A 17,848-nucleotide genomic window follows, 5' to 3' on the forward strand; every position below is an offset into this window, starting at 1 on the left:
CAGCCCCCAAGGCCTCCCTTCAACCACCCTTAAAACTGTGCTTACATCCTGGCACCGATAAGAAGACATATGCACTTTTGGATTGAAAACATCTGTGCAGTGGAGGGTTCAGTTGGATCTCAGGGCACTCAGCACAATAGTTTGTCTGGATCTGACCCACAAGTAGCTGCCAAAACATGTCAGCAGTTTGTCCTCCTCATTTCTCTGTACTTAAATGGCACATGGACCTCATCCACATCCACACTGGGTGTCCTTATGTCTTTGCTTTGAGAAGACAATAGAGATTGTCTGATTTATAATGAATTCTTCTTTTTAATGAATCAATCAAATTCACAAAGCTCTTGACTTCGAGAGCCTTGTTTGGGAAATAAATTAAAATGGGCGACATGTTAATACAACAAATAAGACAACTTTTTACCGTCTGTGTAATTTAATTGAGAGCATGGAAATACACATTAGAATTTAACTAAATATTTAAGCCTGTTTCACAACAACAGTATAGCATAGCCACACAGGGACTTCTGGGAAAACTGTTGGAGAGATAATTCACCCAAAAATATTTTTGTCCATACAATGAAAATCAATGGGGTCCAAAACAGCACTGGTCCTGGCTTTCATAGTACTTCATTGAAAAAATAAAATATGAAAGTCCTGTGCCAATTTGTACATAAAGTATTTTTTATGCAGTTAACGGAACACAAAAGAAAAAAAAAAAGGGAAGCTGCACACCTCAAGATCCATTGAAAAGAAGTATTTTATTGACGATTATCATGTAAAGTGACAACAGCATACCAAAGTACACTAAAAAAGTGACTGTGCACAAAAAGAATAAAACAAAAAGCAAACGGTTCAGTCCATCATGGACTATCTTCAGTGCTTAAATCTTACACTTTTACAGTTTAAGGCAACAGTATATATATATATATATATAATTTTTTTTTTTTTTTTTTGTCCATACAGATCTGTGTGTGTGTGTTTCACAATGATGACATATGATGACAGAATTTTTGTTTTTGGATGAACTATTTCTTTAAATGAATCTAAATCTTTTTGAATTGTTTTGTTGAAACCAAGTGTCCAAATGAGCCAAATCACTACAATGATTCATAACACTGTGATTGTTGTAGATGTTGTTCTGAAGAGTCATTTTAAGAATTGCAGTAGCTAAACTAATGATGAAAGCTTTCCTCTGTTACCATTGTTTGTGTACTAAAACCCTCTGAAGTTCTCTTTGTTCACCTTGCTGTATACTTCCTGTATGGTGCAGTGTTTCCTTAGGTTTACGGCTTTGGGGATGTTTTTTTTTCTGTTTAAATTTTTCTGGACTCCTTTTTAATGGTAGAATTAAATTTTATCAATCAAAAAGCATGTCTAGCTAATTAAAATCATGAAACTTAAACAATTTAACATCAATTTATTAAAAGTTTAACAAAAATTACATTTAGGGCCTTATGAAATGTTTTATTTTTTCCAACCTTATGTTTTATTGTTACCAAATTCTGTGTTTTGCATGTCTAATTATTTGAAAGGATAAAAACAAGTTTAATTTATTCTTATAATAGCCCTATGATTTTTCCCCCCCTCAGAAATTCTGTGTTGTGTTTTTACAATTTTTAAGGCATAAAACATTCATTTCATTTATCTTTTCATTAATGAAAATTAAACAGATTTTATTTTTGGAAAATAAAGGGGATTTAATATTAGAATTAAAAACATTGAAGAAATATTGTATGGTTATCCCTTAAAAATAAGGTTTTAATAATTTTAGTACTAGCCTATTACATACTTTCTACTGAAATATAGTAATAGACTATTTCTGCCACAATGACTTCAAGGTAAACCAAACTTTTATTTTGACGGGTTGCCGTGAATACCTTTACATTTCTGTGTGTATATGATATGAGGATAGTTTTACTCAAATGAAACGGTCAAATGATGTTGTTCATGTGTTTATGTCCTCATTTAGAGAGACAGCAGACATTAATATCAAGTGTCATGCGCGATTCAGTATGAGTAGTAAACAAACCCGCACGTCTGCGCCATTCATTAACACAGAGACACACAGCATTCATATTTAAAGTCTTTTTGCGGCTTAATATTTACAAATACGAGTGGGAGTGTGCTCACGTGTGTGTGTGTGTGTGTGTATGCGCGCGCGCATCGGGGCTGATCTCCGCTGTGCGAGATACAGAGAGTGCAACCATGTAAGGTAGAGACAGAAATGACATGCCGTCGTGTAAATAAGATAAATAACATAAGGCTATTTAGTTTTTTTAATGAAAGAACAAGGTATTGACCTGTTTTATAGGAAAGGTAACTTTAAATGACCTCTGTTGTGATCTGGCGCTATAGAGAAAAGAAAATCAAATTGACTTGACCTTCAAGGGGGGCGGGAGGCAGGACGCCCCCCCCCCCAATACAATGGCAGGGGAAGATGGGATTAGCAGATGCTGTACATCTGTTTTGGTTGGTATCGGGCTTCTGTTTTCTCAGCGTTACTATACTAAGGATCCCAGCACAATTTTTGTCTTTTCTGTGTCCAGAATGAGAGGAATTTATGACTCTTTCTAAATCTGCAATAATTTGAGAAGATTTCCGTTTGCTGAAGACGTCTTCTACAGCTGTGTTGCAGTTCTCGTCCGACGTGTGGAAAAAGCACTAGGGTTTTTTTCTCAGCAGGGAATGTTGAAATAATTAAAAGCATATTGGGCAGGAAAGGGGCCCATCTGGCAGGAAGTCACGAGTAGTGGCGATGAAACGATTTACACCAGAACACTGCACCGTACACACAAACACACATACAAATCACACAAACACTGAGCTGAGAGGAAAATGTCATTGCGCTTAAATGACTGATTACGGTTTTAGCTTAACTCAGTACAGATGAGGGTTAATATGGTGATTTACGTTTAGGTTTTGTCCATAAGCAGTGTGTGCTACAACATATTGCTCAGTAAAAATCTGTTGTTATTGATCAGATCCTAAAGATCTACATGATTTACATACACACAAATATACTTAAAATTCAAGTAAATATTTTATAGTAATTTACCTGCACATTTTCAACAAAATAAAAACAGTGTATTAGATCTGTTCAATAGACCACACAATTTAATTTAGTATAGTACTTTATTTTAGTAGTGGTCGACTGATATGTGTTTTTTTTTTTTATTTGTGGATTGCACACGTGATGCTGATAATATAGTGCCATATAAACAGTATACACAAACGTGCACTTGTTTTATACTCTTATTTTACACAATATTTGCTTGAAATGTACTGCAAGTACACTTTAAAGTATAAAAATAAACAAATTATACATAAAATTGCTCTTATTTTGCACTCTTTTGCACAGTATTTACTTAATTCATATATTGTGTGAAGAATTGTTTATTACGATTTATCAAGACCTGAGATGGATTGTGGGACTGACACAAAGGAAAGCTAACACTTCTGTTTCGTTTTGTGGTTACTGTTGATACTGTTGCACTGCTTATATTTACCAGTTCTACTGCTTAGAAATAATTACAGAACAAATGTGACTTTAAAAACATATTTGGTTTGTGCACACACGTTCATAAACAATTCGTGTTTGGTTTTAAGGCATTCCTGTAATTAGATAAATGCCAACTTCCTGCCATCCTGCTCTTTATTACTATAGAGTCAGCCCGATACAAACTTAAGTTCAATCTCTCCCTCCCTGTGTCTCTGAGGGCTGGTAATAAGATAATTACATTTGAGAGTTGCAGACTCCCTCCCCCATTCCCATCCTCTCCTGGATTTTTTCGTCTAGTCTCTTCTCTTTGGTCTTGATTGCTGCAAGTCTCCTTTTGTGATCACAATTAAATCAGCTACTTAAACTTCAACACATGTCCAGGAAATCTCAGCTTCGTAAACTTGGTTTAGTTCTATATAAAAACAATAGAAGCCTATGATATATCCTCATTTAGATTTGCAGCGTAAGTGTGTGTGCGTGACAGCTGATAATGAATCCTCTCTAATCTCTTTACGGATGCTGTCATTGGTGACTGACTCAAATGAGCTTTGACACATCAACAGACAGAAGCCGACATCAACTCGCTCACAGGTCCCTCAAAGACGACCAGGGATGGATATTAATGTGAAAATCTCATGACACCATTTTTAAGCCATAACACAATATCTCAGCCCACTCAAGATAACGGCGAGCATGTAGCTTTGTATTTTAAGGGTGAAAATTACGTCACTAAATGCCGCCGCTGTTGGTGATTTGGCCATTATGAAAGTCTGTACAGGGGTGAATGTATCAAACTGGGTCAATCTGGGCATTTGAGGACAAATGAGTGATCTTACTCTATTTAAAAAACCTGAGCATGTGATTATCAACTGTTTGGTGACGCTGCATGCCCTGAATTGTCTTTCAGTAAGGTTTGTAGAATAGAGGTTATCAACATTTTGACTCAAAGGTCCTCGACAATTCATTTTGTGATTCCAGACGTTTCATGAGCCATATGTTCTTTAATAATAAAAAAATAAACAGCTTTTGAGGGATGTCTTAATTGTATGTTGTTTTAGCATGAATTAAATGAGAATGTTATAATATATGAATAATAATAATTTTAAATATTTTAGTTTGCTAGTGAACCACTGTTTAATTGTGTGAAAGTGTTCATTTATTTTGGAAACTGCAGTGATATGTACTTATTGGTACGTATTTCATATCACGCTAAAAAGTGCACCCAGGTACGTAAATGCCATGAAACCAGGTAGTTTAAAATATATGACCCTGGACGACAAAACCAGTCTTAAGTGTAAATTTTTCGAAATTGAGATTTATACATCATCTGAAAGCTGAATAAATAAGCTGGTAGGAGGTAGGATTGCACAATATTTGGCTGAGATACAACTGTTTGAAAATCTGGAATCCGAGGGTGCAAAAAAAATCAAAATATTGAGAAAATCGCCTTTAAAGTTGTCCAAATGAAGTTCTTAGCAATGCATATTACTAATCAAAAATTAAGTTTTGATACATTTTACAGTAAGAAATTTACAAAATATCTTCATGGAACACGATCTTTACTTAATATCATGATTTTTGGCATAAAAGAAAAATCGATAATTTTGACCCATACAATGTATTGTTGGCTATTGCTACAAATATACCCCAGCGACTTAAAGACTGGTTTTGTGGTTTTTTGTGGATGATAAGATTAGTCATAAAATTAGATTAAATGTAAAAAGAAAGTCTTATAGCAATAGGTAACCTGTGCTCTGCACGATTTTCTAGAAATCCATCAGCCTGAAAACTGCAGACTGGCTCACATTTTCGGCAATGAGCGTCAGCTTGTCCAGACTGTAAATCTGGGCCAAGGTTGTGTAGTGTATTCCAGCTATTATCGACCCTTGCCCTGGCAACAACCTAGAATGTTTTGCGTGAGCGAGCATCACTCCAATTGACTTCAGAAAACGAAATGCAAAAATATAGGCTAGTAAAAATGTTGCTGATATTTAAAAAAATTTTTGCAAGAATAATATGCTGCTTGAGCAAACAAAGGACATGCTAATATATTCCATTAAACAAAAGATATTCTAGAGGAAGCTAACTATTCCTTATTTTTTGTATGTTAAAAAAAGAGAAAGAAAAAGACAAATGTGAACTACTAAAACCATGTCGCTGTATTTTTAATGTGATTTACCCAAATAGGACATGCTTCTCGATCAGCTTGTTAGTACCAGACGAACATCTAGAAGATCTTTTCCTTTATTAGGGGTAGATTATGGTTAGGAATACCTTTCAGACTGTGATTTTTGATAGGAATGTTGTTCCAGAACTAACAAGGGATATTGATTTAGTATCACATCCTAGTTCTTGGCACCATATTGTGTGTGTGTGTGTGTGTTTATGCAGATTTGTATACAGTAGAACCTCTGAGCTTTTCCTCCACAGCTCTGAGACCAAAAGAAGTCTCCCATGTACAGCCTGACCTACATTTGCTGCATATGGAGAAATATCTAGATCATTCGTGACACTTCTGGTTCAGTGGAAGAGCTTGTGGATGTAGATCTGGAATAATAATGCAAGACTCCTGAAAGTAACTCCCCTTTTATCTAAAAGCAGAGTGTTTCCCATCCAGAGTAGCATCTTGTACATCAATAAGTATAATAGTCTCAAACAATATGTTACTCCAGATTACAGTTAAAGAAAACATGCAATACTGTACAATAACAAAAGGTTTTGATTGGAAGAACCAGCCTTCAATGGCCTCATTGTATTCTTAATTGTTCACAGTTCATTTACTGCTACACTAAAAACAATGAAGTCTAAATGACTCCCTTTTTCTCTCTCTCTTTGCAGTCTGTGTTGTTGCTAGGTGCAGTAGCGTTGGTGTGCTTGGCGCTCGACCTCCTCTTCCTCCTCTTCTACTCCTTTTGGCTGTGCTGCCGTCGCAGGAAGAACCAGGACTCGCCCAATGCAGACTGCTGCTGCACCGCTTGGTGCGTGATCATCGCCACGCTCGTGTGCAGGTCCGTGGTTTGCACTCTTACGCAGTTAAACACGAAACACTCATCACCTCGCTACCTCCACGCACACATCATAAATTCCAGTTAATTGGGCGTCACGATTGGACTTCCACACAAATAAATCTGTCAAAGAAATCCATCCAGTTGGGGACATTTTGGCTGTGCTCCTAAACCTAGAGAACTCCCTTGCTGTCCACTGCCAACATAGGCAGAAAACTGAAATGGAAGCTTGTTGTTGAATAACTATAAAGTAATAGTTCACCCTAAAATGAAAATTTGCTGAAAATTCACCCTCAGGCCGTCCAAGATGTAGATGAGTTTATTTCTTCATCAGAACAGATTTGGTGAAATGTAGCATTACATCACATGCTCACCAATGGATCCTTTGTAGTGAATGGGTGCCGTCAGAATAGGAGACCTAACAGCTGATAAAAACATCAGTTTTTGAGTGTACAAATGCAAGGGACTTAAAGACTTAAGTTTACTCACCCTCGTGTCGTTCCAAACCTGTATGAGTTTCTTTCTTATGTTGAACATAAAAGAAGATATTTTGAAGAATGCTGGTAATTAAACAAGGGGGACCAACAAATGTTTGGTTCTTCAAAATATCTTCTTTTGTGTTCAGCTTAAGAAAGAAACTTATACCCTCGTGTTGTTCCAAACCTGTGGCATTCTTTCTTCTGTGGAACACAAAAGAAGATATTTCGAAGAATGTTAGTAACCAAACAACATTCTGACATCTATTATATGTGACCCTGGACCACAAAACCAGTCTTAAGTGTCAATGTTTCGAAATAAATAAGCTTTCCATTGATGTATGGTTTGTTAGGATAGGACAATATTTGGCCAAGATACAACTATTTGAAAATCTGGAATCTGAGGGTGCAAAAAAAATTTTATTCAAAAGAATTTGAGAAAATCGCCTTTAAAGTTGTCCAAATGAAGTTCTTAACAATGCATATTACTAATCAAAAATGACATTTTGATATATTTACAGTAGTAAATTTACAAAAATTCTTCATGGAATATGATCTTTCCGTTTTGTGGTCCAGGGTCACATATGTATAAAAAGGCATTATTCACAATATCTTTTATGTTCCACAGAGGTAAGAAAATCAAACAGGTTTGGAATGACATGAGGGTGAATAAATGATGATGGAATATACTTTTTTTTTTTTTTTTCTTTTTTTGTTGATCCATCCCATTAAATGTCTGCCAAGAGAGTAGTAAATGGTTCCTAGAGAACAGTAAATTCTAAACCGGAACCTTCAGTCCAAAAAGATATGTATTTGTTACCAAAAGCCAAAAAAGAACTAAAGAGCTCCTAAGTAATTGCTGTATGACACATAAATCATGTAACACATATGGCAGCTTATTAAACGCCTAACCCACGCTGATGAGCGCCGCTGGCTGTGATTCATTTGAAATAGTAGGTGTGTGTTTCTCCTTGCGCAGTGTGGAACGGATGGCACCTCATCTGTATTTTTAGTAATAATCCCTGTCTGTTTCTCAGGCGCACAGGCTTTGCTTTGTTAACCCTTTCATTGATCAGGATAGGTTCTGTTAGGAAATTTTTCACAATCCACATGCTGTCACATTTGGTTAACAAGCTTCCATCTGCTTTCTTGTCACTTTTGCGAAATCAATTACATTACCTTAGTTGACCTTGACAATTATATTTTAAACTCTTTTTATAGACTGACATAGTACTGTGTGTCATCTTTCTGTTCTGTTTTTCTAAGCTAGTAAATAGTGAAGTGTTTATGTGCTATGTGCAGTGTATCTTTTTGTATACATCTGGTCTCGTGTGAAAATGTCTCTAATCGTTCCTGTCAGATCTCTTTAAATATAGAGAGAGGTGAGAGGTCAGTTCAGGCCAGCAGCTATTCCACGCTGAACCCAGGACACAGAGGTTAATAGGTTAATCAAGTGCCTGCATTAGTTAGGGGTTAGAATGATTCCGGCTTAATAAGGGTTATGTGCAACAAACTTCTTTAAAAGTATTCTTTAAAAGAGGTTGCGTTGCTTCCAGTTCAGCTATTATGTATGTGCTTCGTTAAATATGGAGATTCCTTCAAAGGAGATACCAAGGATGAGCATAACTGATGTTCACCATGAATGCAGATTGACATAAATCTTTTTTTTTCTTCTTGCCACTATCATTCAGATATTAATATTACATAAAACGCCAACAATAACTGATTACCTTAAAAGTGCATAGATATCGCAGGCAGTTCATAAAGATGTTAACACTTTCTCAGACAAATGAATGCAATGAGACCTGTTCTCTGGTTTTGTCAGGTGACGTTCAACATATATCCCTTTGTCCTGCAATGACCCTGTTTAATAATACCAGCTGCTCTTTTCAGCAGTCGTGATGTAGAAATTTAGTCTTGAAATAGAAGCCACACAGAAATACTGTGATTTTTAGGGGGTGGCTGTGCTTTAGTTGTTTACACTTAGTGCATAAAAGGTTATCTAAACTTCTTGTCATGACCTGAGATTTTGGGCTCCTTCATTTATGTAAAAAAAAAAAAAAAGCTTTGATTGTACAAAGATGATTTTACACAGTTCTGTTCTAATTAAAGATGTGCATTTTTTTTTTTGTGCACAACCCTTTGATGTGAAAGCTCATTTTAGTTAAAATAATAATTTAAAAAAACCCATTCACAGGTATGTTTGTTAGCCATGATTAATCTGACCAAAAATGTCTGATAATATGGAAGTTACTGAGATGAAGTGAGTAATGTTCGTCAGGTCATGTGACCTCAACATGGCGGCTACCGTGAAGGAGAGACCCTACGTGATCTGTTATGGCAAAACTGTTAAACTCTTAGAAGTGTACGTAATTTTATTTATTTTGTATTTTTTCATAAATAATTGTAATTTCCATTTTTTTAACAGGAAGTCTGCTAATTATTGTTTAAAAGTTTTTTTGTGAAAATATAATTTTTTATTATTATTAACGTGAACAATAATCAATAATCTTTGCAAATAATCAATGTAAATACATTGACATTTAGCTGCTGAAGGAGAAAACTTTAATTTGTGTAAATACGCCCTAATTTTGTTTTTTGTTTTTGTTCACTAACTCTTATTGATTATGGTTCTAATTGCTTTTAGGTTGCTTTCTTTGTCCTGTTCAGGTTATTTTCTGGTCTCTCCTCCCATTTGTCGCCCCACTAGGGTCATCAGACGATCTCCTCCCCTCTGTTCCACCCCTTCTGCCTTCCCTTCCTCCTCCTTTCTCTCATCTGTCCTATATCTGACTTCATGCTCTGCCATTCAGCGCTGTGATTGACAAACAAAGAAGGGATTATTTCCCTTAGAGAGAGATAGATGCAGATAGAACCAGAGAAAAGGACAATGACAACTGATTGATTGAGGGAGATGCAGATAAAGCTTAACTGGGAAAAGTGAGCGAGCTGTGGGATCAGACTGAGTGATGGGCCCATGGCAGAGATGAGAGATGTCATGCTGATATGATGGCTCAGATGAAACGCACTGCGTCTCATGCATCATTAAGCACATCAAATAGTGCACACATGGACTAATGCACACATGTGCACATGCTCCGTTGAGTGACCTAAAACCCTGATCTCCCTAAAGTTTTGTGCCTTTAGTAGCTCAATGAATGTGTTCTCATTCAGAACTGTTCTAAATACTCATTTTGTGAAACAAAATAAATTTATCCATGAAGGATTTATTTTCAGAAAATTGAATATGCTTTTTTTTTATTGCTGCAATGGCAGATTTAGTTTGAAGCATAAACCAACTAAATGTATCATTTTATTTCTTATTTTATAATAGACATGTATGTAAAACAATATCGATTTAGACTTGTATGCATTTCTTTTTACTGCTGAATACAAAAGATGTTTTGAAGAATGTTGATAACCAAAAAGTTCAAGTTCCGATTGAATTTTATTGCATTTTTGTCCATATAATGGAAGTCAATGGGAACTGAAACCGTTTAGAATTTAATTATTTAATTAATCATTTTTAAGCATATTGAGCATCCCCAAAAGTACTAAAAGAACAGTTAATGCTATCGTTGAGAGACCAGAGTTGGTAGTTCACCCAGTTTGAATCATAATTCAGGTCAGAAAGAAAATGTAAAAATATTTCTCTTAGTTGTTCTCTATGATTCCAATTTTAGAATTAATAATTAAATCATTAATTCATTAATTCTGAAACTTTTTTAAAAAAATAGAATTTGATCCAGTTTTTTTTTTTTTTACTGCATATACATTATTGATATTGTTTTACACTGCAAGTGTCTATTAGAAAATAAGAAATAAAATGATACATTTAGTTAGTTTTTGCTTCAAACAAATTAAAGTCTGCCATTGCTGCAATAAAAAAACATATTAATTTTCTAAAAACAAATCTTATGTAATATGGCTTCACGGATAAATTTATTTTGTTTCAGAGTTGTTTTTGACACTGTTTTCACATGTTTATTGGAAATAATGAGACAAAGCAACTGATCGAGGTTTATTTTTGCAGTGTATGTGCGCGTATGATTTCGTCCTGGGCTAAAGAGACTCACCACGGATAAAAATATTTTCTTCCTCTCTGTATTACGTTCTCTCTTTTTCTCTCTGTCGCCCTCACATCAATTTCCCCCCTCTCTCTCCTGGCGCTGCCCCCTCGGTGCCTTGGAGATGTTGCCATAGCAACAGAATCAGATTTTGAACACTGAAACTGTGAGATGAATAATGCACTGCAGGTCTCTTTGCCACTGTGTGTGTGTGTGTGTGGGCACTGCGTATATATGAGTGCTATAGCCGCAGAGCATCATTATTCAATAACTCTTATCTAACACTGCCAGATTCTCACAAAGATTGTGTCTGTTTATATCTTTATGCATTTGTGTCCACTGTTTAATTGTGAGTACTTTTTTGTCTTGTTTAATGGATAATGCTTTGGCTCAGTAATTGACCCATCAAGCCAGAATCGATTCTATTTAAAGAAGGCAGGACTCATAAAAAGTAATAGCTTATTTTCCATTACAGCGACATTAACCTCAGTTGATCTTGTTAAGGTTTGAAGGTCTGAGGTTGTTTGTCCCGACCTTTCACATTTATGTTTGAAAGTGACCCATAGATGTCATCGGTTCAAGCCAACCACATTTCTGAACAAACATAAACCTGCACATTTAATCAAAATCAATAGAGCAAAACCACAATATTGTGTACTGAAATGAATGTACTATTGTATGTACTAACCAAGGTACTTGAAAACGTGGTACTTCTACAAATTAACATGGAAGTATATTTGTTATTGAGGTGCTCTGTTTTTTAGTTAAGTGTGCTTTATGATTCAATATGATCACATTACCATCTTAAATCAACACTGTAGCACTTGTGAATCAAATGTTTCCAAACTCATTATACTTTAACAACCAGTTTTGAATACAGGTACTATTATTCTCCAAACAGAGCTGTTAGCATATGTGCCCACTTGCGTGATCTAACAGATAAACACACAAGCGGATGATTGTGGTCAGTGCTGTTAGCGTGAGGGTTTCTGGGTAACAATGGGAAAGCCTCGGTGAGCCACGTGACTCCTGACCTTAACGAAGAATGACAGCTTGACCTCTCTCTCGATATCTCTGTCTCGCACACTCTAAGCTTATAAGAGCTCTCCTGCCTAAATCCTCTTGTATTTGAGAGACAGAGAAAAAGAGTAACACATGCAGGAAAATGTGCACATAACATCAGATAAAACGCTCACGCATACACACTAAAACTGCCTGAGATTAATGTACCTGAAATAAATGCTTCATTATCACACACATTAATTCCTTTGTGTTAATTTGCCCATATAGATAAGGTATTACTGTAATAACAAATGTCCAAGAGTAAATCTCAGCTTCATAAAGTGTTTAAATGGACTGAATGTTTTTTTTCATGTTTTTGAAATAAGTCTCTTTGATTCATTTGATCAAAAATATAGTAAAACAAAAATATTATGAAGTATTATTAAAATTTAAAATAATGGTTTTCTATTTGAATATATTTTAAAATGTTCCTTTGATGGCAAAGCTGAATTTCAGCAGCCATTACTTCGTTTTTCAGATCATTTAGAAATCATTGTAATATCCTGATTTGGTGAACAAGAAACTCACTTTTAGGGAAAGCACGTGGATTTGTGTTTTATTCTCTTTGTAAAAGTAAAAACAACACTGTTGGTTCAACCAAGTTCTGCTCTGCTAACCTGGGCATTTTCGTGTTTTTGTACTCTTAGCATTTCGGGATAAAGACATTGCTTGTGTGAGAGTGTTGATTTACACTATATAAAAGAGTCTGCCACATTCACATGAGCTAATTCCTGTTTTGATCACTTTCCCGCAGTGCTGGCATTGCAGTCGGTTTCTATGGAAACGGCGAAACGTGCGATGGCATGACACGACTGACATACTCCTTGCGCCATGCTAACCAAACAGTGGCAGGCATCGACAAACTGGTGAGTCATTGACGTTTTTTGTTTGTTCTGAGCTGGGGACATTTTGCCTTATCCAGGTGTTCAAAACATACTTAACTGCTCTTCTGTTGTCAGTCCTAAACACTTTACCACCGTTGCTAGCTATTTTACAGCCCTAACTAATAGGGTCGCACGGCATACCAATGCTGAAGTACTGTGGTGCCAAAAATGTACCATTGTCTCTACTGAACTCCCCACTGCTGCTGCTAGAGTTCATTGCCCTTTGCTGAACACTTTAACTTGAATAAACATTCTAATCTGTTGCCAAATACTCCACTGCACCTCATGGCCATAGCTAAAACCCCCAGCATACAGGGTTATTAAATGTTAATGCATTCATAAGGTTGAGGGTTTAATTGTTTTGGTTGGCTGGCTAGGACTTCTTGTAGGAAGTAATTATGTGGATCAAAACATCCATTAGCAGGTGTTCTGACTGTTAGAGAGCCTGAGAGGTCATGGAGTCCTAGTTTTCATTCAGTGAAAGCTGAAACAGAAATTAAAGTTTATCTAATAATCAATTAATTAATCACATTTATTAACAATCAACCCTTGTTGTAAGCATTTAAATTGCACATCATTGAAACGTCACAACAATTCTGGCTTTCCAAAACTGTTTTGACTGAAACCGAAAAATCATTTTCAGCTGAATAGCAATTAATATCAATGTGTATTTCACTTTGACACTAACAGCTGAATGCATGGCATTTCAAAGTATCCTCCATTTGACAGGCATTTGCCACATGCGCACTGGAAAGTTTCATCTTTGTCCATTGTCTCTTTACTCCCCTCACAAAAGCACTTATCAATGTGCCATCAATTGTTGTTGACATCTTCATTAGTTTTTCTTGTTGTTCTGTCTCTTCAGTTTCTTTTACAGCTGTGAAACAATGGCATTTATGTGTACTATGCTGATGTATTACCGTGTACTTGAGGCTTTAGTGTATACACTTTATTATTGGTATTATAAGACTAATAAAAGTGTGTATAGGAGTTGTTTACATATTCTCAAAATGATGCTCAGGCCGAGCAGCTTGGCTAATGTAAATCTTTACAATGGAGAATCACAGACACATGATGACAGCTTGTGGACAGTCAGTATGGTGATCTAGCAGAATGGATGATGGACGATGTATTTACAGTCATGGCCAAAAATATCGGCACCCTTACACTTCTCTCAGAAAATTGTTCCAATTGCAAATGTTTTGGTATTCAGGTGCTTATTGTTTTTGTTTGCACTGCAATAACACAAAAACAGAGAAGAAAAGTCAAACTTGATAAAAGTTCACAGAACTCAAAAATGGACTGGACAAAATTATTGGCACCTTGTCAAAATTGTAAGAAATAATTGCTTTTCAAGTATGTGATGCTCCTGTAATTTGTATTTAGACACACCTGTGGCAAGTAACAGGTGTGAGCAATATAGTAATCACACTTCCAACCAGTTAAAATGGAGAAAAGTTGACTCAACCTTTGTGTTGTGTGTCACGCTGAGTATAGAGAAAAGAAAGAAGTGTAAAGAGTTGTCTGTGGATTTGAGAGAAAATATTGTGGAAAAACATGGACAATCTCAAGGCTACAAGTCCATCTCCAGAGGTCTTAATGTTCCTGTGTCCACTGTGCACAATATCATCAAGAGGTTTACAGCCCACGGCACTGTAGCTAACCTCCCTGGATGTGGAGCAAAATTTATGAAAAATTACAACAAAGGATCGTTCGAATGGTGGATAAAGAACCCCGATTAACTTCCAAACAAATTCAAGCTGATCTGCAGACACAGGGTACAACAGTGTCAGCTCGCACTATCCGTCGCCATCTGAATGAAAAGGGACGCTATGGTAGGAGACCCAGGAGGACACCACTGCTGACACAAAGGCATAAAAAAGCAAGACTGGAGTTTGCCAAATCTTATGTGACAAAACCACAATCCTTCTGGGAGAACGTACTGTGGACAGATGAGACAAAAGTAGAGCTTTTTGGTAAAGGACATCATGGTCCTGTTTACAGAAGAAGAAATGAGGCCTTCAAAGAAAAGAACACAGTCCCTGCAGTCAAACATGGTGGAGGTTCAAAGATGTCTTGGGGTTGCTTTGCTGCTTCTGGCACTGGATGCCTTGACTGTGTGAACGGTATCATGAAATCTGATGATTACCAAAGAATTTTGGGTGCAACGTAGTGGCCAGTGTCAGAAAGCTGCGCCTCCACCAGAAGTCATGGGTCTTCCAGCAGGACAATGACCTGAAACAAACTTCAAAAAGCACTCAGAAATGGTTACAAACAAAGCGCTGGAAATTTCTGAAGTGGCCAGCAATGAGTCCAGATCTGAATCCCACAGAACACCTGTGGAGAGATCTCAAAACAGCAGTTGGGAGAAGGCATCCTTTAAATCTGAATGACCTGGAGCAGTTTGCAAAAGAAGAGTGGTCCAAAATTCCAGTAGAGAGATGTAAGAAACTCATTCATGGTTACAGGAAGCGATTGATTTCAGTTATTTTTTCCAAAGGGGGTGCTACCAAATAATAAGTTAAGGGTGCCAATAATTTTGTCCAGTGCAGGTTTTGGGTACTGTGTGGAATTGTATCAGATTTGACTTTTCTTCAGTTTTTTTGTGTTCCAATGCAAACAAAAAAATAAATAAACATGCGAGTACCAAAACATTTGCAACTGCAACAATTTTCTGAGAGAAGGGTTGCATTTTCTGACAGAAATGCAAGGGTGCCAATATTGGCCATGACTGTGACCAACATTTTTTTATTCCACCTAATATTTTAAAATCACCAAAATTCTGATCCAGTCATCAGCCAGATGGGCAGTTCTCCAAAACTCATCGACCTGGTCAGTCACTTATGATAACCTACATCATAACCTGCCAGTTTGTTTCAGGGGGCCGAAAAAAGGATATGATTTGTTGAACCTAAAATACGTGCTTGTTTATGTGTTTTAGGTATCAGAGAGCACCAGCAGTCTGAATGAAACCCTGCAGGAGGGTTTGGTGCAGCTGGAGACCGTGTACTCCAAGCATACAGACTACCTGTCCATCGTCCAGAAACTGCAGGGTCAGCTGGACGAGCTGATCAATCTGATGGTGGAGGTGCCTTTCTGGAGTGGTACGGATCTCTCTCTGGATCACCTGGCGTCCATCACTGAGCAGTATGACTGGTACAGGTAATTAAGAAGTCCAATTTAGTCATCATGCTCTGTGATCATCACTCTTCAACGGTATTACCCAGATAGTACTGCTTTGTAAAAAACCAACAGGATTTTAGAAACAAGTAGTCTGGCATGACTTATTTTCAACATAAGAATGACTTAAATGTCCAAAGAAGTAAATTAGAGTTTATGGACATACACAATAGAGTTTCTCAATAATAAAGTCCAGACTTGTTACTGCTTTTGGATGGAGTTATAAAGACATTTCCAGCCATCTGGAAGAGATCATGTGTATGTGTGTTTTGTAGGTGGTTGGGTTATCTGGGTCTGCTGCTCTTTGATGTTATAATCTGCCTGCTCGTTTTGGTTGGTCTCATACGCAACTCAAGAAGCATCTTAATCAGGTAAGTACAGAAATGATTAGTAATACTGAAGTGTAAGAAAAATAAATAATGAATAGTTGATATGCAAGATCATGGGATATTTCAGGCAACATCAAAAGGTTTTTCTTGTTTTCCTGGTGGATTGCAGGAGGTGCCTCAGGTTAAACTGCGCTGCCTGAGTTTACAGTTTCAGTTTGGAAATTTCCAGGTTGGAAATCGTTGTGTGAAAATGCCTATTTTTAGCCTGTAACTATGCAAAATTGAGATTCATTCTCTGAAAGCCTTTAGAAATGGTGAGAGAGAGAGAGACCGCACGAATCGGAGAGAGGAGTTGGCAGAGGAGAGATGGATTCAGGCAAAACGAAATCTATTTAGTCTACTAGGGAGGGTGAAGATCTCCCCTTGATTCACTCTGACTCACTTTTTCACTCCTTCTGCTGCAATTAGACACCTCTTCTGCCGCGTGTTGTGTACATGCGTGTTTGTTTGTGTTTATATTAGTGTTTTAAGGCGCATGTGTATCTAGAAACACATTTGGTCAGTGGGAGGTTGTTTGAATCCCCAGAGATGTTTTCAAACTGGGTTACTCACCATGAGCCTAAACAAGTTTAAGAAGAAACCAACTAGAAAATAGCCATCAACAACACAGAAACATTTCGGCTTTGCTTATAGGAATAACTAGACACTCATTCGAATAGTACCACCATTTAAAAAAAAAAAAAAGACTCAAATGATAGCCATTTTGTAGAGAAGAATTAAATTAGCACTTTAAAAAAATTGTCAGATTTTTTTCCATTGTAAGCGCATGACTGAGTATGAATTTTCTGTGGTAATGAATCTCTTTCTCTCCTTCAGTGTTTGTTTGCTAGGTGTGCTGACGCTGGTGATCAGCTGGGCTTCACTTGGGCTGGAGTTTTCTGTTGCTGTGGTGAGTATATTAGTAGAAACACCTTTAATTCTCTTCAATTTTATGCCAATATATTTCTGTTTGGTTCTATGGCTGTCTAAAAAGAGTGGAGACAAATTATGTGGTGATTTATTTTCTTCAAGAGAATATATATTATTAAATAAGTATACTGTATACACTACTGTTCGAAGTTTGGGGCTGAAAAGGTTTTTAAAAGATCTATGATGTTCACCAAGGCTGCATGTATTTAATCAACGGTAATATTTGAAAATGGTAATATTGCGAAATATTATTACAATGTAAAATAACTGCTTTCTATTTTAATATATTTTACAATTTTATTTATTCCTGTGATGCAAAGCTGAATTTTGACCTTGTCACATTGACCTTCAAAAATCATTCTAATATGCTGATTTGATGC

General features: G+C 36.6%; 1 protein-coding gene across 3 annotated transcripts in view; it reads left to right on the plus strand.

The window, feature by feature from the left end:
* ttyh3b (tweety family member 3b) overlaps positions 1-17,848 on the plus strand; it is a 36,213-nt gene that overhangs the window by 5,700 nt on the left and 12,665 nt on the right. For all 3 annotated transcript variants that reach the window (XM_058783694.1, XM_058783693.1, XM_058783695.1), the window contains exons 3-7: positions 6,335-6,504; positions 12,861-12,972; positions 15,932-16,152; positions 16,446-16,541; positions 17,376-17,448. In XM_058783694.1, the coding sequence (XP_058639677.1) occupies positions 6,335-6,504; positions 12,861-12,972; positions 15,932-16,152; positions 16,446-16,541; positions 17,376-17,448 (672 nt within the window). The remainder of the gene's footprint in view (positions 1-6,334; positions 6,505-12,860; positions 12,973-15,931; positions 16,153-16,445; positions 16,542-17,375; positions 17,449-17,848) is intronic.

Source organism: Onychostoma macrolepis, chromosome 01 (assembly GCF_012432095.1).
Source record: "Onychostoma macrolepis isolate SWU-2019 chromosome 01, ASM1243209v1, whole genome shotgun sequence".
NCBI classification, from domain to species: domain Eukaryota; kingdom Metazoa; phylum Chordata; class Actinopteri; order Cypriniformes; family Cyprinidae; genus Onychostoma; species Onychostoma macrolepis.